The sequence below is a fragment of the Oryzias latipes genome, chromosome 22 (genome assembly GCF_053564925.1).
Source record: "Oryzias latipes strain Hd-rR chromosome 22, Olatipes_Hd-rR_3.1".
NCBI classification, from domain to species: Eukaryota; Metazoa; Chordata; class Actinopteri; order Beloniformes; family Adrianichthyidae; genus Oryzias; species Oryzias latipes.
In genome coordinates, this window is record NC_136258.1 from 26,470,019 (window position 1) to 26,494,188 (window position 24,170).

Here is a 24,170-nt window from a genome sequence, read left to right on the forward strand (position 1 = left end):
CTCATGCTGACAAAAATCATCATTTATAAACAGCATTGTCACTCAATAATAACTCATACGTCAAAGTGATTAAGGTAAACATGCGGATGGAAAAAAAACAAAAAAGGTTAGAGGAGATCTGTGAGCTCCCTGGGAGTTTCTGAGAAATCTTTGGATCTGGAACTTTGCTTCCCTTCAGTCCTGTGTCATCACTGCTGTCTCAGTCTGCTCCGCTCTATTCACTAAAGTGATCACTTTACCAAGTTGCTGTGAAAAACCTGCTTGCAAACAGTCCAGCCACGCTCACAAATCACCCCGCTCGTCTCTGCGCAGGCCTTCAGCCGCTAAACTCTGAGCTAATTTGTCAGTTTTCAGTGAAAACAGCTGCTGCTGGAAACCAGTTGATCAAAACAACCAGAGCAATTCATCACCTTAATTTGCCACAAAGTCTCTCAGAAGTTCAAAGTTTCCTGTCCACACGGCTTTGTTTCCAGCTCAGTCATCGCAGCGTCTGAGCCGCGGCTGCTGAAGGCCGCGCCGTTCCAAACAGTTCTGTGATGTCTCTTGAACTATGAAATCCAGGCGTAAATATTTGAGCGTACTCGGCAGGTGAGCGGAGCGAAAAGGGCAGCGGCCTGTGTTTACAGACAGGAGGAGAGGCCTGCGAGTGAGTTGGCATGCGCTCGCCTGTCTGAGCTCCGGCTGCTCGCTGACTAATTGGAAGTGAGAGCTTATGTATTTTTGTAAAGACCCGACAGCATATTTCCACTCTTTGGCCCAAAGGTCGGCCTAATCAACATGGTCACACTGTTTCTCTGCCAGTGACAGCTCTTGCCACAATGGTGGCAGAAGTGAGTGGATGGATGAGCGTGCACGAGTGTGTGCATGCTTTGGGTGGGCTTCAGCTTCTCAGCTCAAAAGCCTGATTGTCTCGCTGACACGATGGATCGTTTAGACTGAGGTGACATGTGTGTGAAAGTAACCTTTGTGCGCCACCAAAAATCACGCACATGCGCGTGCACACAAACAAAGATGGCTGCAGTCAATGCTCGACCATCGCTGTGTGCTATCTCAGATGACCCCACCCTTACATTGATGTGTTCTCCCTACCATGACCAAGGTGGATAAAGGTGGAAAGATTTCATGTAATCCATGGACACCAGTGAAGATCACAAATAATTGAAGAAAAAGGTTCAGCGCACTGTCTAGTGGGTCTAGATCAGTGTTTTTCAACCAGTGTGCCGCGGCACACTAGTGTGCCGTGGGAGATGGTCAAGTGTGCCGTGAGAAATTGCCCTCATTAACTGATCTAAAACATTTTCCATCTCCAGGAAATCAGCTCTTTGTTCATCCAAACAGACCCTGATAAAACACTGAGAAGTTAAGAATGTGAAATATCATAAAATTATTTTTTCTTTGTGTTTATATGATTCTATTAAAGACATTTTGATTAGAATAACGGGATACCGCGATTTAGCTGCAGCTATAAGTGCGTAAGGAACAGTCCCGCCCCTTTAACTGTCTCCACCAATCATTCTTGAAGGCTAAATCACATGTCATCAGTCTGACCAATCAGAAGTGGTTAAAGTATTCACTTCCTTGTTTCGATTTAGCGCAAAAAAGTCTCTCTGTTCTAACAAAAATACCAAGTAAAGTTCGTCTTTAGCGGTGTAGCTTTCCACAGAATCTGGTATCAGACTGGAACAAGTGAACAAAACCATGAAGCTCAAAGACGCTGGTCTTTCTACGGTCGGCGGATTACGGGCACTACATCTCCCATGATGCAGTAAAGTGACTGTTTTAGCGCACAATGAGTCTCTCCTCTTAACGTCTTAAAACAACGAACACACATCAAACAGTTTTTGAATCTTTTGACTTAATTTTTAATACATCTTTTAGAAAAAACAGCTGCAGCTTCCAGCGTTTTCTGCAACAATTACCACAAAAATGCATGTGAGATTGCAGAGCGGCTGTAGATCAATACAGACTGAGCTTTTTTTTTTTTTCATTTATCTATTTTTTTGGATGCTGGTGTGCCGCGGGATTTTTGTCAAGGTTAAAGTGTGCCGTGGCTCAAAAAAGGTTGAAAAACACTGGTCTAGATGACCCAACTCTCAATGTTAAAGTGCCTAGGATAGCACAAGGGTTAATATAACTCAATTCAAAGGACAATAATTCCAACCTAAATGTTTCCAAAAGAGTTCTGGACTTTGGTGGATTGAAGCAACACTGCAGTTTCTTAATTCTGTCTTTGGGACAAATGACTCTTGACGAAGACAGAATCATGGTTTCATTGTTATCCATCTAACACTCAGCCTAAAGCTGCGTTCACACTGCTCTCTCCAACGCACATTCAAGCAGCCACTTCTATGTAAGTCTATGTAAAACTCTCCAAAACTCTTCCGTTAAGCTATGAACATTTTTACTAGCATGTACAAAGAAAGTTGAACTAAGTTAAACTTCGACCAATCAGGATTTCGAAAAGCCTGGAGCAAGATTCACGAGATTTGCAGCGATTCAATATTTTGCACCATGCCTCTTCCAACTGGTGGCGGACACGCGCTAGTAAACAATAGAAAAAAAAAGAATGAGAAGCTCCTCCCTACTTATCTAGTGTGAACATTATGGGCTAAACGCGTTTTCATCACATGCCCGATGTGAATGTAGCCTCAGAGTGGATCCGGTTCTCAGCATTCGCAGTGAACATCCCCATCTTGGTCTCATGCGTCCTGTGGAGATTGTTCCATATGTTTTTTTGGATGCCGTTTTAGGAACCTCAATCGTGATTTCATTTTCTATTCAGGAAAAAATGACCGAATTGAACCCTTGTGCACTTTAACACTTTAACATTGGGAGTTGGGTCATCTAGACCCACTAGACAGTGCGCTCCTTTTTTCTTCAATGATTTGTGATCTTCACTGGTGTCCATGGATAACATGAAATCTTTCCACCTTTATCCACCTTTGTCATGGTAGGGAGAACACGTCAATGTAAGGGTGGGGTCATCTAAGATAGCACAAGGGGTTAAACACCAACTGGGGCCTGCAAAGCGTTTCAAACTTTCACTCTGACAAAATGTCTGTTAACAAGTGTGTGTCTTTTCACCTCACAGCTCTGTCATTACAATGTTTGAAATAAATCAATACTGAGAGATGGAATTTTGAGCTTAATTTTCTTTAGATGTTTCTTCCATCATCAGAAAAATGCCACAAGAACATGTAAAAAAAACAAGCCATTTTCATCGGAGCTGGTCTTTAACAGGTTTCACAGTTTCTACTTCTGGTAAAATGGTATTAAAAACATAAAGGAGATGAATTCTGGACTGATTTGGTGAGTTTTAGATGTATATTTGACTGAATTACAACAAAATTTTCACTAGAGACTCTAGAACTGAGTTCAGTACGTGAATGTCTGATCAGTGTGTGTGTGACAGAGCTGTCAGAGGAGATGTGTGGGACTTCTTGTTGGTTTAAAAACGCCTAACTCAGGAAATGACAGAGCTGTGAGGTGAAAAGACAAGTGATTCACTGACAGAGCTGCTGTCTTTCAGGTGTGTTACTCAAACTGACAGGGCTGTGTGGGAAATGCGCTTTGGCTGGGGGCTACATGGATTAAACCCTATCTCCTGCCCTCCCTCTGGACCATTGCTCAGACCACGAGTCCCAAACCTTCAAACCCTCACAGAGGGACAGCCCCCCCCCCCCCCCCCCCCCCCCCCCCGCCAAAAAAAGAAAAACAGGTTAGAGTGGATTGCCTATGGAGGTGTTCCATTTAAAAACGTCAGCATAATTTCCCTGCGAGGCTGTTGTGGAGGTCCTGTGAGTCATGTGACACCTCTGAACCCGCAGTAACCTGCTTGCGGGTTAGGCCTGCACCGGACCTCCTCCGGGCCTCACAGGCTGCAAACCCAGCAGCAAGAACTAACACTGCAGCGACAACTGCAGAGAGGCTGACAGTCACTGCTTGAAGCGATCTACATATCTGCAGAGACGCTCAGAGGTTCTGCTATCTGCAATATGGGGGCTGCAGCCCATGCGTGACCGAATGTAATATAATCAGAAAGTCAGAGCTGTGTTTTATACAACCAATCAAAGCCAATCAGTGTGAGCTCCGAGAGCGAGGGGGGGAGCGGCTCAGTGTGTTACTCATCAGTCTCCCAGGCCCGGCGCTCTGTTTGGATTGCTGTGTTTGGATAAAGCAGATTGGTTTGCACTTAACCCTGTAATATATGCAAAACTATCCTCCTGATGATTCTCTTTAGGTCTGGCCAGTCACCGCTGTGGCAGCTGCCATAAACGTGACGTGGCGAAAAGAAAAATGGCACATAATAAATTGTGACATGCTCATCAAGGAGGTGGGCGGGCCTCAGTAGCCACATCACCCCCCCCCCTCACCCCAAAGACACACAGGCAGAGTGTTTCCATCGCTTCAGAGGAAGTTAGATTTCTTCCAACTTTTACTCTCTGCTCAGGAAAACTTAAACCTCACAGAAAAAAATCTTGCCGACCATCAATCCGAGGGGAGTTTTTAGAACGTTTCCAAACAATTTGAGGTTCAACGATTTAAAGAGAGAAAAATTATCGACAAAAAAGTTGCCAAACTTTAAGTAGCTGATGTTTAAACAAGCCTAGATTCCAAGAACTGCATTCGCAGACCCTGAAGACCTCAACTATGATGCTAAGTATTTATATTCATGGCAAAAGGATTTCAAAGGCGCATTTAAAAAAAAAAAAAAGAAAAAGCACGATTGAGCTTCTAGAAAACAAAATAATAAACAAAACCCCAAAATTTTGGAGCAAGAATTGTCAGACAGAAGAGACCAATGTGAAGATTCACGTGTTTAATCTCATCTTTAGCCCTTGTGCTATCCTAGGCACTATACTGTGGGAGTTGGGTCATCTAGACCCACTAGACAGTGCGCTGAACCTTTTTTCTTCAATGATTTGTGATCTTCACTGGTGTCCATGGATTACATGAAATCTTTCCACCTTTATCCACCTTTGTCATGGTAGGGAGAAGGGTCATCTAAGGACTGATGAAAATGTGTTTGTAACATAGTCCAGTTGGCTCACCCGTGCTCCTGTAACTGACCGTGTACCTCGTCTCTGGCTCGTCTCTACTACTGCTCCTACACCTGGCTGTGGATCCTGTCTCCGGCTCGACTCGCGCCCCCGGCCGTCCACCCAACTCCGTCTGGATGAAGCTCGTCTGCTGGACTTTGTATATGTAGTTGTAGAGTTAGATAAGTTAATTCTTCTCTATGAGTTCTGGTGAATCGCCTGTCCGTCCTGGGGGAGGATCCCTCCTTCATGTGGACACCCCTGAGGTTTCCCTTTTTTTTAGGAGTTTTTCCTTACCGCGAAGGTGGGTCTAAGGGCAGGGATGTCCAGTTTAGTCAGTTTGTTAATTCAATTTAGTATTTTCCAATTGAATTCTATGCATTAATGATCCTTTTGATATTATGTTTTACTTTTTCAATTACCGATACGAAGCCCATCGAGACGACTGTTGGTGTGAATTTGGGCTATACAAATAAAATTGAATTGAATTGAAACATGTTTTTGTGGTATTTTTCTGATGATCGAGGACATATATAAAGGGCAGTAAAGCTTTTCTGAATATTTATTTATTGATATAGTTGTAAATCTGGAGCAGACGCAAAAATGCAGTTGGAAAAACTCAAAACTGTACGGCTGGATATCTGCAATATTGCTTGCCATTGTTGTTGCACCACTGATGTTAGCTTAGGGGGCTGTAAGCTTGCGGGAGAGTGTGTAAACAGAAGGGCGATGGAAAGGGAGCGGGTTTACTCCATGCCAACAGTCCCGCCCAACACTCAGAGGTGACTTACTAATGAACTTCTGCTGCTTTGCAGAAACTATTTTCCAGGAAACGATGCGGGTTGTTTGAATTTGGCTGTAAAACAACTCAAAAGATGATCAGAGTGGGGCTTTTTTCCAAAGATCTTCAGTTTAAATAATACATTTAACATAAATCAATCAATAACGGAACAGGCTAGAGGGATAAAGTAGAACTCAAGGTTTCAAGGTTTACCATGACTGTGGGTTTCTGGGATTTTCCAGCAGGGGGCGCTATTGTCATAACAACTCTGGGCAAAAAGCTGTTCCTGAGTGTGCTTTTAGATGTAATGAACCTGAACCTCCTTCCCAAGGATAGTGGAATAAAAATGGCATTACCTGGGTGGGAGCAGTGTTTTGCAATTCTCTTTCTGTATTCTGGCAGAGTAAACAGAGTCTGGATCCGTTAATTGACATCCTACAATCCTCTGTGCCGTCCTCACAACTCGAGCTGAGTCTCTCCTGTTGTTGTGAACTGTGCAGCTTTTGTACCACACTGTCATCCTGAGGCACAAGACACTCAGTTGTGCCTCTATAAAAAAAATTCTAGCAATAATTTTCTCCAATACAGAGCACAAACGGTCAGGCATGGAGGTGGAAATCTCATAATGTGGGCTGCTTTAGCAATTACTGTTCCTATGTCACCCTTGCTTACATTTTAATACATTATTATGGGTTAGAAGTTTGGAAAATGATTTTTTAATAAAAGTTTTTGCATAACTCACTTTTCTTTAATCCTCCACGCTTCACCTGAACTCTGTTGTTCCTCTGAGATGTTTCTGGTTCCTGCTTTGTCGGTTTGTTCTAAGTTAAAACCGGTTCAGCCATCATCGGTCAGACACCACAAACGGGCTTTAAGGGTCACTCTGAAGAGCTAGAAGTTGCATCTTCTCTTCACCGAATATTAACAGAAGGTCCCTCAAGACCAAAGTACTGTCCTTTACAGAAAGTGATGTGGGTCACAACATGCACAACTTCCCTTTTCTTATCCTTTTTGGTTTTGACCAAGACTCTGGAGCAGTGGACTCTGTTATGCTTTGTTCTTGATACAAAACGTCTCATCCTTCAAATTCTTGGTTCACAAAGCAAACCGACAAAAAAGAACCTGCTGCTGGAGACCATAAACTTAAGATCAAGTTATGACAGGTAATTTGTGTGACTTTCCAGCTTCTGTTGTTTAGAGGTTTCTCTGCATAATGATGTGAAAATCATCTACCTTTTCCTTTCTGTTCTTATGAGGTAAGATTTCACAGCACAAACTTCTGCTCGCACAGGAAAAATGTAAAATTTATTTTCCACATTTTCTATTTGTTATTAATTTCAACATACTTTTGGTTCTTTTAGTTTCTAAGTTTCACATTATTACACGTAGCTGACGAATGTTTGTGTGATGAGTTTTTCACACAGAACACATGGCAAAGTTACCAGCTCAGATGAACCATCAGATGGCAGCAGATAGCTGAGAAAAACCATCTATTGTACAGCATTTCAATAGGACAGATTCTAGAATTTGTGTTTCTTTTGCTAAAGAAAACTGAAAAACAACAGAGACGTTGCTGTCAAAACAGCGGGGTCTGAACAACAGTGACTAACTACTGTGGTGTCCAAATCTTTTCTGATGAGTCATGATTGGATTGTCCTCTCCAGCCATCACACCTGCTGGTGTACTTGGTGTATTTTAGGTGATGTCTCATTTTATATTTTAGTAGATTTTGGGTTATAACAACGGATTCCCAGTTTTTATTGTCATATTTAAAGTGAATGACAAAACAGTAATTTGTGACAAATCAACATTTTCCATTATTTTGTTCATATTAGTTCATGAATTTTAGGTGCATTTACAAATGAAGGAGTTAAAGGCAACAAATGCAGGTCTTTAGAAAAGTTGTTCCATCACTTCCTTTTTCAACCTTTCAATGTTTCCAGACTAATGACGTAAAAAAACAACCTTCAAATGAGGAAAAGCTTTTGTTTTTTTTGTGCATATGTCTGGTCACTTATTTTGATTTCATTCATGCAGATATACAAGGAGGTTACCATTCTAGTGCGTACAAACTCCACCAGTGTGTTTATTTTCCATTTGACAGCCTGAGAACAGCTCTGATCACCCTTCACCACTACTGAATGAAAGAACAAAGCGCAGGTGGGGGATATTTAACTCACTTCCCATCCAGGCTGACATTTGCTGACCTGAGCGCCGTTGCATCACACCTCTCCTGAGGCTGGGCAGAGCAGGAAGAGAGCACTGCGTCACACAAATTACCTTTTATGTGGAAAAGAAGGATTTTCAGATGCCACAGAGATGTGTTTGATGTCAGCTGAAGAGCAGTGGTGATGGGTAAAAGACCGTAAAAACCTGCATCCAAATCAATTTAAGGGATTTTTTCTCACATATATTAAAAACTACCTGGCCGTTCACACGCATGTGAAGGACAAGTGAGTGGGATGGAAACATCCCCCCAACAGTGAGCCAAATATGATAGGCTTGCAGTTAAAAAGTAATCCCATATAAGCCGACATACATCATTCAATTAACACAAAACCGTAAACCTTAGTCACAACTGCCTGATGGGTGGATCCGGGCTGACTAGGGGGAATGTTTTTGTGTATTTATCGGTCCAAAGCCTGTTGAGACAACTGTGTTGTGATAGGGGGCTCTGTAATACTCTTCAATTTGTCAAAGTATTACAAAACTAACAAAACAACAACAACAACAATATTTCTAATGAAACCCTTGTGCTATCCTAGGCACTTTAACATTGGGAGTTGGGTCATCTAGACCCACTAGACAGTGCTCTGAACCTTTTTTCTTCAATGATTTTCACTGGTGTCCATGAAATCTTTCCACTTTTGTCATGGTAGGGAGAACACGTTATTGTAAGGGTGGGGTCATAGGATAGCACAAGGGATAGATATGCCAATATGCCAAACATATAGACGGGACCATATCGACCAGGGTTAACACTTGGAAAGTCATTACTGAGTTTTCTTTTTCTTTTGTTTTCAGTAAAAGGACAATCCTGTTTAAGAATATATAATTACATGTGTGGCAATGCTACAGCGATATAAATAACATTGAATTAAAATCCCTTGACACATGAGCCTCAAGTTAACTGAAAGACACACCTACACTCCTCTTACGATCCGGCTGCTCCTCTCTAAGACCCTCTACAGGCCCAGACAACCCAAAAACTCGCAGCACGCTCACGGGTCGACCCCTATGCAGGTGCATGGGACTAAATCTTTACAACCTGAACACATCTACGTGTTACGAGTTACTTTAACCCTTGTGCTATCCCAGGCACTTTAACAATGGGAGTTGGGTCATCTAGACCCACTAGACAGTGCGCTGAACCCTTTTTCTTCAATGATTTGTGATCTTCACTGGTGTCCATGGATTACATGAAATCTTTCCACCTTTATCCACCTTTGTCATGGTAGGGAGAACACGTCAATGTAAGGGTGGGGTCATCTAAGATAGCACAAGGGTTAAATTAGAGACACAAAAGTCGCTCCTCGCGTTTACCAGCCAAAGACACAAGAAAAGTTGCTTGGTTGCTATAGGGATATCACCTTTGTGAAGACTGTAGTTTTGAACTAAAGAGGGAGGCCCTAACTTGTACGACACATGTATAGACACATTCCAATATTTGATGTAGAAAGGGTTAGAGTCTGGGTTTTAATTGATGTCGCCATGGTGACAGCAAACGCGTCTTGGCAATGGAGTTAATATATTGACTACAGGCATTAAAAAAAGCATCGTTGCTGTTTCAAGTCATAAAAAAGTATTTACTGCAGGATCTTCGTCTTTTATGGAGGCGTTGAATCACGTTGTGAAAGCCCAGTAACTCTTCTTAATGTGATGTTATTTCTCATGTCTGACTGCATTCACTTGTTAAGCCAAGTAGAGGATGTGACAGGCATAACAAAGATGACATCTAAACAGAAAAAAACAAAAAAAAAAGTCCAAAGATCTAAAGCAGAATGTGAACAAATTTCCGGGATTCGCTGAGATGAGCAGTACAGGAGGCAGATGTGCTGATAGGAAGCAGGTTAGGAGAAACAAACTAAGGTGCAGATGTGGCAAAACGCCGGATTGCTTGATTAGACCAGTCAATCAGTTGCAACTGAATGAACCTCTGCAGCAACAGCTTAGACACTGACCCATCATCTGATGACACTGGCCATTGATGAGTGACGCTTCACCTCAGCGGGTATTGATTCCAGAGGACCGGGAATGAGAATGTGTCGATGGAACAAAGCTGATCTGTGACTTAACCAATGACAGCAATCGATAAGACGCCACAGACATGGATTACTTACCAGAGAACACAGACTCACAGTGTCACCTCAAAATGGCAATAGAGATGCACAGGATAGGTAAAAGGGAACCTATAATAAGAAGCCAAAAGGATTTAGCAACAAAAACACAGGAAGCCATTAAAAATAGGTAACATTGTTTAGCCTCCAGGTGGCACTGAGGTGCCACACTTCCTTTTTCCACATGCACGTCCACACGGCACATGCTCTCATAGTCCATTTCCTTCTCTCTCACCACATTACTATTCCTCTCCAGCAGGGACCCAGAGGCAGAGAGTGGAACTTTAATGTGGATCCTTTCCAGTGGTGGGGCCTCGTTTAAGTGCTTTACAGACAGGGATATTTGTTTGTGGATGGCAGATTAGGAGAGCTGCTTTCAGCTGGTGGCTTTCTCGATCTTTCACTCATGAACTATTTTCATTTCAGCGAGGTTTAATTGGCGAGATCTCCAGATTCGGCCTGTGACGGCTCCTGTGGGTGGACATGTTCACCCCATCCACTTCAGAGATGGATTCCTTCTCTAGAAACCAATCGCTGCTCTGTTCTGTTACTTCACCAGAAATATTTATCGCTCTGTGATTTTGAAAATATAAACAGTTTTCAGATACCTTTTAGCCAAACATACTTAAAAAAATCATCAATCATCAACACATCTTTTATTTCATCCATATTTTCCTTCATTTTTGAATATCTTGTCGATTTATTCACTGTAATGGATTATAAAGGGATTTTGTCAGAGAATTAGAAATTAGAACACACAATTATTGATGGCCCTAAAATATCTACAAATTATTTTCAGTCAGAAAAGGCTAAAACAGGCAAATAAATAAATAAAGCAGCGGAACATGTAATGAATTTTAACAGGATCCAGATAGAAGTGGAGGATAAACCTGTTGGACTTACAACAGCAGCAGAAAGTTTAATAAAAAAGTGTTGATTTGGAGACAGCGGTGTTGTTAGACACTGATGCTACGATGCTATGCCAACGGGCTGTTCCGTGTGTCGCCAACATGCAATCACAGACCGCTATAACCCTTGTGCAATCACGTGTTATTCCTACCATGATAAAGGTGGATAAAGGTGGAAAGATTTCATGTAATCCATGGACACCAGTGAAGATCACAAATCATTGAAGAGAAAAGGTTCAGCGCACTGTCTAGTGGGTCTAGATGACCCAACTCCCAATGTTAAAGTGCCTAGGATAGCACAAGGGTTAAAGTCAGACTATATATTAACGGGGCAAACTTTTAGATGTGGTGGATAAATGCAACAACAATAATTTTTATGACATTTTTAACTGTATTTTATGAATCCACTTTGTCTGGAACTTTATTAGTAAAGTCATTGTAACATTACAGAGCCAGCTCTGTAATGTTACAATGATAAGAATAAAAAAATTATCATGTTTCTAGGCAGTTTTAAATATAATTAAATGTAAATGAATTAACTGGAGGCAACATTTGATGGAAAAAGTGCTTTGTCTGTCAATCTGCTCCCCTTTAGTAAATCTCTCCTTGTTTTTATCAAAAGGTTTGAATTTGACTTAACGTTTGGTTCAGACTACAGGTGACTGACTGAAACCCCTCTACTCATGGGGGCTTTTTGCAGCAAGAAAACAAAATCATGTAATTTGTGATTGAAAATCAAACAAATCATGGACAGCGTACAAACGGCAAAAGCAGAGAGCAAAGATTGATTAGAAATCAATACAGCAGTTTCTTTAAAAAGTTTGTTGTTTTTGTCTGATGTCTTCATTATGTTAAGACTTCTCTGTTTGCATTTGACATGACATCATTTTTTAAAATGACACCTGTAGTTTTTCTTTGTAAAATACTGGAATAATTTGGTTGGTAGATTTTTTTAAGCTACCAGCCAACAATTGGCTGGTGAGTCAAAAATGAGACTTTGGTTTCTAAGGTTGTAACTTCAAACTTTAATAAACCAAAATTCGTTTCAAGGCTGTTGCTGCCAAAAATGCTCTGCTGAGTGCCGTCTAGTATTTCCAATATAGTGGTTGCTCACAAAACATCTGCTGCATTGATCTACAAACATCTTTACAGCTGGTATTTAGGTCAACTTTGTGTTGCAGCCAATTTCCAAATGAGATGTTAAATTAAAATAGTTGTTGTTAAATATATCCTGTCATCTTGAAAAAAATCTAAGATTTTATTTCTTTGCCATATAGCCCAGCTCTAATTCTACAGGGGTTAAACATGGCCTAATTTAACAAACTTTGGGATAAAAATACAAAGTGATGAGGTAAAAGCTTTAAGCTTTGTGCCATCTTAGATGACCCCACCCTTACACTGACATGTTCTCCCTACCATGACAAAGGTGGATAAAGATGAAGAGGATTTCATGTAATCCATGGACACCAGTGAAGATCACAAATCATTGAAGAAAAAAGGTTCAGAGCACTGTCTAGTGGGTCTAGATGACCCAACTCCCAATGTTAAAGTCCCTAGGATAGCACAAGGGTTACAAAGCTCTAAAAAAAAGATTAAAAACAGATGAAAAATGCTAAATAACTTTGGAAGTCATTCATTTTACGCTACAAATGGCAAATTAGAGTCCACATTGCTAATAAAAATATGAATAGCAGTCTATTGAAAGAAACTTTGCTCAAATTGATTTAGAAACTGATCACTAAATAAGCCAATGAAATGATGTGAATAACCAAATAAGTCTTTTATATTTCCTCAGGACTGTGAAAAGGATTTTGAAAAAAGTAAAGTGGAAACGTTTAGAAAAACGTCTTGAGTAGAAACCATTTTTTTCTTTAGCTTGAAGTATCAGTTATTATTTTTTCTGAAAGCGTTGGAACATTTGCGTTGACTTTCTAAGGTCGCGCCTTGACCTAAACTCTTTTTGCCCGTCTTTGAAATAACAGATCGGACTGACTTGTGTCCGACCCCCCACCCCCCCTACTTTAGGTAATTGTTTGTGCAAGATGTGACCCTGCAATTAGCAAATCCTCTGTGTGTTTTCACTGGTTCAGAGGAAGCACTGAGGCATACTAATCCTCTCTGAAGTGATGCATTTAGAGCCATCAAGGAGCTGAGCTTTTCAAAAGCCGTCTTATTCAGATTTGGAAATAAATGATCTATTTTTGGTTTATTTACTTTCTTTTCTCTGGTTTTGGAATTTTTCATTGTAGCCATTAAAACAACAAAAGATGCGCTCTTTGATGAATTATCCTTGAGGACCTTGAAGCCCTGCAAAGAGTAATAATGACATGCTAAGCAATCACTTTTATTTATTCTTAAATACCAGCATGTTCAAGTCAAAGTTCACTTTAGGAATCACTTTTGCGCTCTAGCAGTGGCTTTCCCTGTGTAATCCTCCATGAAGTTAATGCTAAAGAGCATCAAAAGAAGCAAAGGCATGAAAGAGAAACACAAACGATCCCATTTTGACTTTAAAAATGGTGTTGCAAAAATTCTAGGTCGCAATGCAAACATAAATTGGTTTAATAAAATTAGATTAGACATGTTTACTTCAATAACGTTTTAGTTATGGTGGGAACTGCGCTAAAGTTACCCCAACAAGGAGAAATTAAAATGCATCAAAATATAAAGTTTTAATGCACTAACACATCAAAATTAAAACGTGTAAAAACAGACAGAGAATGAAAACTGTTTGTGCTCACAAAAGCACTTTTTTTTTTTCATTATCGAAGGAAGCCATAGCTGGAAGTCTGACGACTTACACAGGAGTTTGTCTTATGCATTCTCTGGCTGTGACTTTGACAAATAGCTCGTACTTACCTATTCCTTGGAGGACCAAATGGACCATAATCAAGATAAATGCAGCTTGCTGACTTCAATTACATCTGTATGGCCGGAGGCGTCTTGAGGCTCTCATGTTTCAGCTCAATCAAATCAATAAGTGACTTATCATGGCCTATACCCCCATGGTGTTGAGAATGATGTTAGGGAGCAGGCTATTCATGTATTTCTTGATAATTAAAAAGTTTTCAAGAAGCAAATGAGAACGGCAAAAAAAAAAAAACAGCAGTCAATTAGACCATTAGCTGTAATTTAGTTCTTCTGCATTCTTATCTTATGTAAGTGTAAGAAAGCTACATAACAGATGCAGAAAGGTACTGAATCATGACATAAATCCTCAGTTACATGCTCCGTTAGCTAAGCTAATAAAAAATGCTTAAAAGTTAGTTTATACATTTGTTTAAAAAACAAAATGTGCTAAAGAAACTATTTGATATCAAAAGTCAAATTTTTGGCAAAAATTTATGAAATTAAGTACTGAATGCTGAATAGGGTGGTGGATAAAAGAAGATATCAGAATAATGGAGAACGCAGTAAATATAGCTGAAAGTACTAGCTTAAATACTACTGAGAGTGAACATTTTGCAAAATAGCAGTAAAAAAGGTTACTATTAGTAACAGGTGAGAGCATCCTGCTGAGGCCAGCACATGTCCAGGCCTGTCGAATGTTCTCCAGAGACCGTTTGGACGATACACAGAAGGACTGGGAGATTATCATGTGGTCAGATAAGACCAAAATGGATCTTTTTGGTATAAATTATTACTAATTCCTAATTGCCGTGTTTAAAAGTGGAAAATGATCAGCTGTATCCCAAAACCACCATAGGGGGAAGCATGGGGGTGGAAAAATCATGGTTTGGGGCAACTTTCTGCAAAGGGGACAGGACGACTGATCTGTATGAATTAAACTGATGACTGGGGCCATGTATGGTGAGATTTTGGACGAAAATCTCCTTTCAATTAATGACAGCATCAAAGACTCATTACAATGAAAATCATGTTTTTGATGTGTTCTTGTGGCATTTTTCTGATGCTGCAGGACACGTATCAACAAAAACTAAGCTCAAATATGCATTTCTGAGTATTTCTTTATTCAAACCATTGTGAATCAGGAGCAGATTAAAAAGAGTCCTGCTGCTCTGCAGAAACTACATCCTAGAAAACAACAAGGGTTTTGGATTTTGGCTAATAATAACATCATCATATTAAAAGACCACTAGAAACACTTTGAAAATAGATCTCAAGATGATCGGAGTGAGATCTAAATGGTCAGAAATCCTCTGCAGGTGAACTAAATTCTCTGTTGCTTCACACAGGAACTGCTAACATGAAGACTTTGAACTTCTCCCTTTCACCCAACTGCAATTCCACTAGTTGGAAACAACTAGCTGTTGCACAACTCTTTAGTTAACACCAAAGCGACTCAGCGTTTTTATGGACGGGCCCAGAAAAAGGTTTTCTTTTCTAGAGAACTGCAAGAGCTCAAGTCCACAGTGTTCAAATGTCTTTATGCAGTGATGGAAACAAACAGGAAAAGTGTGGATCATTATAGCAGCCACATCGAAGAAGACGTGCTTTATCAAAGGCAGAATAACTCAACTCTCCACACCCACACAAACACAGCAGAAAATGGTAAAACAATGAGTAATCCCCTCCACAGCATTTTCATCTTTTAGCATTTTAAACTAATTAAATATAATCAGAAAGGTATATAAACATCCAGACGACTCTGTAAAGCAGAAAATAATGTGGATGTTTCGCTGCTTTGCCACCTGCAGAGTGATTTTACACAGCCGGCAAGCTAAACCGCTTCAAAGTTCAGCTACATGACTGGAGTTTGGACTTTTTAGCACATTAGTCCTGCTGCATGTGGTTCCATCCCAAATAAACACAAACACAGCTGAGCACTGTTGAGAAAAAACTTTACTTCCCCGAACAATTCCAGCAGTACAGAGGATGTGCAACGATGAGACCGGAATGAGACAACATCTCATGTATGGAATCCTCTGTGGGAGCAGGACTCGTCTCTACAGGACCAGAACCTTGAGGAGCACCTGGACACCCATGGAGATGGTGACCCCCAGGCCTGCACCATAGGACAGACCCCTGGAGGGCTGAGGCAGAGCCAGGATGTAGGAAATCGTGTGGCAGAAACGAGAGCCGGTGAAGATGCGGAAGTGGATGAGGGCGGTGGAGAGCGAAGGTCCCGTCAGGGCGTAAAGCAGGCCGATGAAAACAAACGGGAGGATGTTCTCCAGGTCGTTCTGATGGCACCTTCAGGACATAAACAGGACACTTTCAATCATCAATGGTTTACTTGGTGATCTTTACCCACTGATTTTATTGTTTTAGTGTCTGCTCAGACATGAAAAGGTTTGGAGGTGCACTTCCAAAATGGGCCCTGCGACAGACTGGCAACCAGGATGTCCCCTGCCTTTGCCCACAAGTGGCCGGGATAGGCCCTGGCAGCCAGTGACCCCGAAAGGGATAAAACGGTTTCGAAGATGAATGAACTTCCAAAATGGGCCTGGATCCCTGCTTGGGTTGGAGGAGTGAATCAGACGGTCTGTAACTATAGCTTTAAGGATAGGAAAAACTCCACTAGTGCTTCTAGATCAGCGAGGAAACACCCCCCTCAATGAACTACCTCTTCTTTTGGGGGGGTCAGATTGCGTGTTTTAGATGTGGAGATCTTTGCACTGGATGAACGCGCTGCTATGAAGCTCCATAAAGTTTCCGAGGCGTTCGTGGATGTGACCTCTTCTGTGGTTACAAACAGCAGAGGGCAAAGCTTCTATGGTGTGACTGCAGCTGATTTACCATGCAAAATGCAAAGTTTGGCGCTCCCAAAGACGGTTGAGAATCTTCTAGTGCAGTTTTGACCTCGAATGTCTGCCAGCAGTTTTCTCAAATCTCTAAAAACCTGTTTCTTTTGGTGGTGTTGAGTGAACCCCACCCGCCAGTGCTTGATGAGTATCTCTGAACAACTGGTTTCCGTTAAAAACGCGCTGTCATATCTGGAAGAACCAGTCTGTTCTTTCAACATGCATTCTTCCTGAGGCCAAAACACAAGCTGAGGTGCTTTACCTGCAGATCAGTGCAGCACGGGTCATTTCAAACATTTACAAGCTGCATATTTTCCTTTAAAAATAAAAAAAAGCAAGTCACTGTAAGGGTTAGGACGCCTTTTCCCAATCACTTTTTTGAGTTTTACATTTCATGAAACAGTCGGTGAACAAAAAACTGCACTCACAAGAAAATGTCAAAAATTGTTACGATTCCTTTTTGATCAGTGGCCAGATTTCTCTCTGGTATCTCAGAGTCAAAGTCCACGGAAACTAACGAAACTGAGTTGTGAAGAGAATCGTTGAGATTCTCTGGATTTTCTTTACTGTCCTGATGGGAGATAACTCACAGGATGAGTTTAAACATGCAAACAGGATATTAAAATGCCCATGACTTTGCTAATATGGATTTTGAACAGGAAGCTTCTGATTGGCAGAAGTATGATCCGTTAACAAACAGCCCAACAGTGAACCTTCATTATTCTGACCCGCATCGGTTCTGGACTAAAGAACCAGATTGATTTAGCAATTTAGTGAAAACATTGCCCCCGCCACTAACTGAAACACTTACCAAAATTTGCACACACCTAGTATCTGGTGAAGATGAATTTCTGGCATAGAGAATAACCCTCCACCCTAAATGGGCAGCTGTGGCTCTGGTGGTTAAGCAATGGGGGGTTTGATCCCCGCTCCCCCTAGCTAGCTGTCGTTGTGTCCTTGGGAAAGACACTTCACCGTCCCTGCCTCCAGTGTGGTTCCACTGGTGTGTGAATGTACTGGTGATGGTCAGAGGGGTCGTAGGCGCTTACTGGCAGCCACGCCTCTGTCCGTCTGCCCCATGGCAGCTGTGGCGTCAGCGTGGCGAGCTTGCAAATGTGGCATTCTCGTGTTGTTTGCATGTTTTTCACTGAAATATTATAAATATTTCATATATGAATTGCTGGCTCGAGCTGAACAAAATTATATGGTGTATGATATGAACATATCCGGAATGTGGGCGGCGTTAACAAAAAACCTCTGTTGCCAGGGAAACCCAAGGGCGACAGCGAGGGCTGGGGCAGGTAGCCGCTCGCAACTAGAATTTTATTTCTATACATTTTTTAAACGATTGCATAACAGAGGCGAGGAGCCATCTCACCTTCGAACTCTCTCGACGTCTTCGTTGGGTTTCAACGTCTTCTTTTTTTCCTCCACCGTTTTCCCAGGTGCATCTTCAGGGTTGACAAAAGACTAAAAAGGTGGAGAGAAAACAGTCAGACATGAAGGTCATGTGCCCAAAAGCAGCAGGTGAACGCAGACATCTCTGCATTTGAACCCTTTTCTGCAATTTTAAAAGGATTTCTCCTAACGCTGGATGTTGAATCACTTCCTGTTGCTCCAACTCTTTTCCGAGAAAAAGAACATTTTAAAGTCATTCCTATTATCTAAAGGCCACTCTCATCAATGCAGTACCTTAAAAAAAATACTAAAACATCAACTTTTATGTTTTAATAGTTGAAAGCTTAATCTACAGCTGGATTCGTTTTTTATGACAGCAGCTTCTCAAGGATGTTTGTCACAGTTCATCCAGATGGACTAACAATAAATACATAAGATAACCGACAAACAAAGTCATCTTGATAATATCAAACTCCATTTACAGCCAGGATTACGAACAACCACAGTCCCCCAGTTTTTAAAAATGATCAGTCACCGTGTCCTGACGTGGATAAAATCATCAATTTGTGCGAACGAAATAATTATTCACGAGATTAGTCATTCATAAACACGGATATTAGCGATACTTGGGTTTACAGCAGATACCTTCACATTGTGTGTGTCTGAGACACTGAGGAAGTTTAGAGATGAGATTTATTTATTTTAAAAAGGCTCTACAAAATCATCGGTAATCATGTCTCATTATCTGCGTTCATTCACATCCCGGTACGGTCTCCGTCCTGCCGCAAAAGCCGATTTCTGCCGTTACAAATTCATTGTTTCGAGGGAACTGAAAATTAATTTGTGGGAACGAGATTTTTTTATCCATGCCTGTGTCCATGTCAGGACACAGGCTCAGTGATTTACAGAAAACTAAACAAAACAAACGTTAAAAAAGTAAATATCTTGGGACATCGCTCATTTTGTCAAATAACTTTGGGTTAAAGTGGTGGACAAAAGTCGTCATCCAGTCGGCGATGTCCTACAGTACCCACATTTTCCCTGTCTCATTGTGTATCATTTTCTAACATTTCATTTTGATTTCTGTAAATAACTTTTGTTTTTCATTTTCAAATTTTGGTTTCTGGAATTTTGTTTGGTTTTCTAAAATGTAATGCAGTTTTTCCTGAATATTTATTCTGCATTTTTTAATTGTTGTGATCTTCAAAATGGTTTTGCATCAAGTGATTTGTTGCTGTGATTTGCACTCCAGGGCCACTGTAGAAAACTGAAGAAAGTTGAAAATATTTGGAATAATTGAGAACAAAACAATTCAGACTTGATCTCGGACTGGCAGGTATGTGGCTGAGCTTAGGCATTCCTAGTGAGAGGCAAGTTTCTGTCTGGGTCAAAACAGTAACCTGCTTATACACAGATGAAAACAGTCAACAGTTATGAGTGTGGGGGTGTCTCACCCCTCTGGTGATGCGAAAGTATCCAGTCAGAGGCCCCATCAACAGCAACTTGAGAGTGACGATGGCCGCATGGGTGGTGAAGGCCATGAACACCTGATCTTTCAGCAGCTCGGTCATCTTTGCTGATCGGAGGTTTAACTGCTGAGACAAAGTTGCTCCTCTCAGTCAGCAGAAGAGGAAAAACCATGATGCTACACAATCACATGATTGCACTGAATGTAGCACTAGTATGTGTGCTAAAACCAGGTCAGCAGCTAGAACAGTCATAGTTAAAAACAAAACAAAAAAGATCAACCTACATTACAGAGCACAGCAACAAGTAAAGCACAGAAGGGAAAGTTTTCTGCTCCACTCACCTCCTGTCGCCTCTGCAGCTGAGCGGGTCTGACTGAGTGTTTCACAATAATACTTCCTAGAAAAACCAGGGGGCGGGGCAAGAGTCTGCAAACAATCTACTTCCTGTTGGGGAAGAGTTCTGCAGATCACAGCTCAGCAGTTGCATTCCTCTGGTCTTCCCACAGAGAAATGAGCAAAGTTCCACAGCTTTTTTCTAACAAATCAGACACTTTCTGCAGTGAAGGGTCAGAAAAGATTAAACCTCAGGACACAGAAAGAGACGACAGGGACAACAAATAAATGTAGATGATCAACATGTTTGAAGTGACACTATACATGTGTGAAGCCAAAAATAGAACCTAATTAAAAAGAAATTAAGCCTTTTTTTTCCCACAAGTTGCTTTGATTTCCTGTCCAAAATAACACCGGAGGGGAAGCAACGCCCCCTTCTGACTGCTTCTGGAGAAGGCGGCCTCCCGTTGGCTCAATTTTTAAACTGTACTTGTTACCAATTACAAGTTACATTTACTGTTGTTTACAAGTGTCACAATAATCTTTTCCAAAGTAACAATGGTATATCAATTTGAGAAAATTGTTTTTCCATCCCATAATCCCATGAATGTAATCGTGACTGCCGGTTGAAGTGATTTGCTTATTGATTAACTTAAATTAGGTGTAGTTCATTCTTTCTCAAACACAGCTGTGACACCGATTTGATTTACACACGACTCTATAGATATTTGTTAAGCTAAAGTTTAGTTTCAAATGTAAATACGCTCCGGGTCAGGAGTATTTAACAAACCACTCTGAGAACAATAAACTGTGGAAACAACAGGCTCTCAGCTTCCACCCGTCTGCTCTCCACCGCTCTGACCTCGGGGATGAACATGTTTTCTCTGCTATTTTGAGCTGCTCATCAGAGCGAGTGGATCATCTGTGGGACCTTCAGAACTGGCCCCTGCTTTTCATCACAGATGATGAATGAATCTGCCTGGATCTCAGGAAAGTGTGTGTTGAGGGCTTTAAGGGCTGCTCTCTTCAGGACTCGACAGAACCCTGTGGAAATATTTTGAGAACCTCTCTGTGATTACTTGACCGTGGAGAACAGCTGCTTTCAGTTATATTAGGACTTAATGAAAAATATCATATGGATTACATCAGATTTATAAACTGTCTGAATACAGCTTGGTAGATGACTTGTCATTTTCAGTGAACAGCAAGCAGCACATACTGTGTTTGAGGATTTCCAGACCATAGATTTTATTTTATTTTTCTTTTGGAAATTCCCTAATCATTTTAACATCTTTAACTGTAATTGATATGAATACATTTTTAGTAGTTTTTTTTTATCATTTGCATTTTTGTCTTTTTTTCAATAAAAACAAGTTTCCTTTTTTGGACTCTGTTGTAATCTATACACTGTGTTAGATATTTATAGGTAGATAATCATGCAAACATAATTTAACACAAATAGTTGGAAATTGACAGAAAAAAATACCTTTAAAATTCAACAAAAAAATGGTAAAACCTCAAAGAAACTAAAACATTTTAGTACTTTTGAACTAAAGAAAAATTATATTCTAGAGCAAAGTCAAGTCAATTCAAACTCTAGAAAACAGACAGAGATCCAGTTTTGGAATATCAAAAATAAAAAATATATTTTATAACTTAATTACTGTGTCTGAGGTCAAAAGAATGCAGACATTGGCCAAACCCCTGAATGGTAGAAACACAGAAATCACTGAATGAACTGTCAACCAATAAACTAAAAAGGAAGTTTGACCCACAAAAGTCAGGAGTGTCCAGCAGCAAGCAGAGAAAACTGCCTAAGACAATAGTGACAAACAAGGAGCAGCTTTGCGGATTACAAACTGAAACGAGGTGTGGCAGCAAACAAGCTAACTCCACTACGCAAAGAAAGAGAGATCAGAAATTTTAACTCAACGCAGAAGAAATGTTTATAGAAAAAATAGATAAGCAAAACAACAACAACAAAAAAAAATGTGCTCAGCAGCTTCAGTCTGAGCTGAGCCCAAAAACCGCAGCAGTGTTCACAGGTTTCCAGGTGATGTGATTTTTCCCCAAAGTCCAGACTTTGTAGAGGAAAATGTGTTTGTAAATGTGTTTGTAAAGCCTAAAAAAAACAAAGAAAAATAAACTCAAATATGAATAACAAAAAGCCACGGAATTATGGGATGTTTTCAGCTGTGGTCACACGGAACACGATTTGTATGTCAGGAGTTTCAGTACTAAACCAAAATACCACTGATTGTCAGTGTCTCTACTCCTATGGGGGATATTCCAGGAAGCATGTTTAAACTAGCCTGACTTTAAGCCTGAACTCTGGCTGAAATCTGCCAGAACTTGCTTACTCTGGGTATGTCGGTTCCAAAAGACCGGATATGAGTTAGCGTAATTACGCTCGACTTGGTAACCCTGGGTTAGTGCACGTGCACGGCATGTACATAAAGACATTCTCAATGGATCGCCGCTTTACGGAGTCACCATGGAAACGCGTGGAGAAAAAAAAGACAGCGTGTCACTTCAGACGGAGTTTGAGCTTTTAATGGCAGCGTAAAAAGATTATACGTCCATCAAAAAAGTAATATGGCTGCATCATCAGCAAAAGAAAGAGTTTCTGCTTGTAGACAGGCAAAGGGAATGATATCCCACAATCCCTTGCGGTGCCGATCTAACAGCAGCACCAAAGTTACACCTACTTATTAATTGAATTAATTTGAATGAAAGTAAAATAACTGTCGGAAAACTACGTGTTATTTTTAAATTGACTAAACAAAAAAATTATTTATCTTAACTGAAGCAAATAATTAAGTTAGATCAAAGTAAAAAAGTTTATTTTTCAAACATCCATACATGGTCTTATCACCTTCTCATGGTGGAAAAAGTATTATCTGAGCTTCTTCATCCACTAAATCATCTTCAAATGGACACGCCATGCTGCTCCACCTCTCTGTAAACAAGCTAACCTTCAACTAAACCTGCTCCGGACCAGGTTATGTTCAGAGCATGAGTTGCTATAGCAACTTGACATACCCTGAAACATACCTCCATTTCTGGAACCGAAAGCTGAGGTTATCAACTTCCTTAGCCTCAAACTTACCGTGGGAGCTAGCATAACCTGCTTTCTGGAATACCCCCCTGATGAAATATTTTCTTGTTGAGACAAAAAAAAAAAAACCTTCTTGCTTCAGTTCTTATTTTTATTTTACCCATCTTGGACTAATGAAAGTCGTTAAGGTGGGTCACAGAGACGGAAGTACTGCTGAAAGCGATCGTCATCCAAACGCAGCTCCTGCAGTGGAGGGTGAACCTCCCCGTTCTGAATGATCTCAAAAACCTCTCAAAACGGGGGGGGGTGTGTGTGTGTGTGTGTGTGTGTGTGTGTGTGTGTGTTATGGTTTTGGACAAGTGTCAAGCAATGAATTGAGGCATGTGGTAGACACAAATTTGCAGTACAAATCAAATTCGGTGAATGCAGCATTAGATTTGTACCAAAGAGTCACAAAATGAGTCTTTACTGAAGTAAGCCTTTATTTGTGCTCAGTAACTAAAAAGCTGTATTTACCATTTTCTACTGACTTTATGTTTCAGTGAACAGTAAACAAAAGGCATTATCAAAAGCCCATCATAGACCTTTTTTTTCACTGAACCAGCTTTTCTTTTTTTGGCTGCTCTTCATCTGAACGAGGTCTAACACTTCAACTGCTGCCAGATGGTTTGGAGCGTGGACGCAGATGCTCAGTGCTTTGTTTTCATTACCGCCACACTCCTGCAGCCTCAGAGGTGCTTCACCGGCGGCGTGCAGCAGCCCTGCAACAAGGCCGTGGAGACACCGGGACCCAGAACATCCATCACAGCCCTTCTCATGTCTTTGAGGCTGTCGGCACAGCAGGATTTCACAAACCAGCTCTCCAGTGCCTCCATCGCAGAGCTGGAGGTGTGAATGTAACTCAGCACCCGCTCAGGGCTTTATTACCTGCAGGCCGACTTGCTGTTCAAAGAGCAGAGGGGAGGAGACGTGAGCTCCTCTTAATTGATCTCCAGCAGGAGAACACAACATGGTTTATCTTCATCAGATGTAACTCAAGGAGCTTGTGACGACATGATAAATGGTCATAAACTGGCGAGAGCAAATTTTAGACCAATGCACCACAGCATTAACTCTAACGCGAGTAAAGCTATTCTGAAACT

General features: G+C 40.9%; 1 protein-coding gene across 3 annotated transcripts; it reads right to left on the reverse strand.

Moving 5' to 3' along the window:
* Positions 1 to 15,850: 15,850 nt before the first annotated feature.
* mgst1.2 (microsomal glutathione S-transferase 1.2) lies at positions 15,851 to 20,118 on the reverse strand. Of its 3 annotated transcripts, none has more exons than XM_004082150.5 (4): positions 19,979 to 20,118; positions 19,623 to 19,760; positions 18,149 to 18,240; positions 15,851 to 16,219 (listed from the first exon to the last, which is right to left on the reverse strand). In XM_004082150.5, the coding sequence occupies exons 2-4, from the start codon at positions 19,737 to 19,739 to the stop codon at positions 15,973 to 15,975; spliced, it is 456 nt and encodes a 151-aa protein (XP_004082198.1). In that variant the 5' UTR covers positions 19,740 to 19,760; positions 19,979 to 20,118; the 3' UTR covers positions 15,851 to 15,972. The 3 variants fall into 3 exon arrangements, with proteins under 3 accessions (XP_004082198.1, XP_011488450.1, XP_020569246.1); XM_011490148.4 differs by having other exon boundaries at positions 19,623 to 19,763; XM_020713587.1 differs by lacking the exon at positions 19,979 to 20,118 and adding an exon at positions 19,922 to 19,978.
* Between the last annotated feature and the right edge of the window lie 4,052 nt (positions 20,119 to 24,170).

What these genes read in the sequence shown, in the direction of transcription:
- mgst1.2 (XM_004082150.5), bottom strand. Translation starts at nt 19,739, where the DNA reads ATGACCGAGCTGCTGAAAGATCAGGTGTTCATGGCCTTCACCACCCAT. An exon ending in ACTTTCGCATCACCAGAGGG is followed by an intron (nt 18,241 to 19,622) that starts GTGAGACACCCC and finishes CCACCTTTTTAG; the next exon opens with TCTTTTGTCAACCCTGAAGA. An exon ending in GACGTCGAGAGAGTTCGAAG is followed by an intron (nt 16,220 to 18,148) that starts GTGAGATGGCTC and finishes TATGTCCTGAAG; the next exon opens with GTGCCATCAGAACGACCTGG.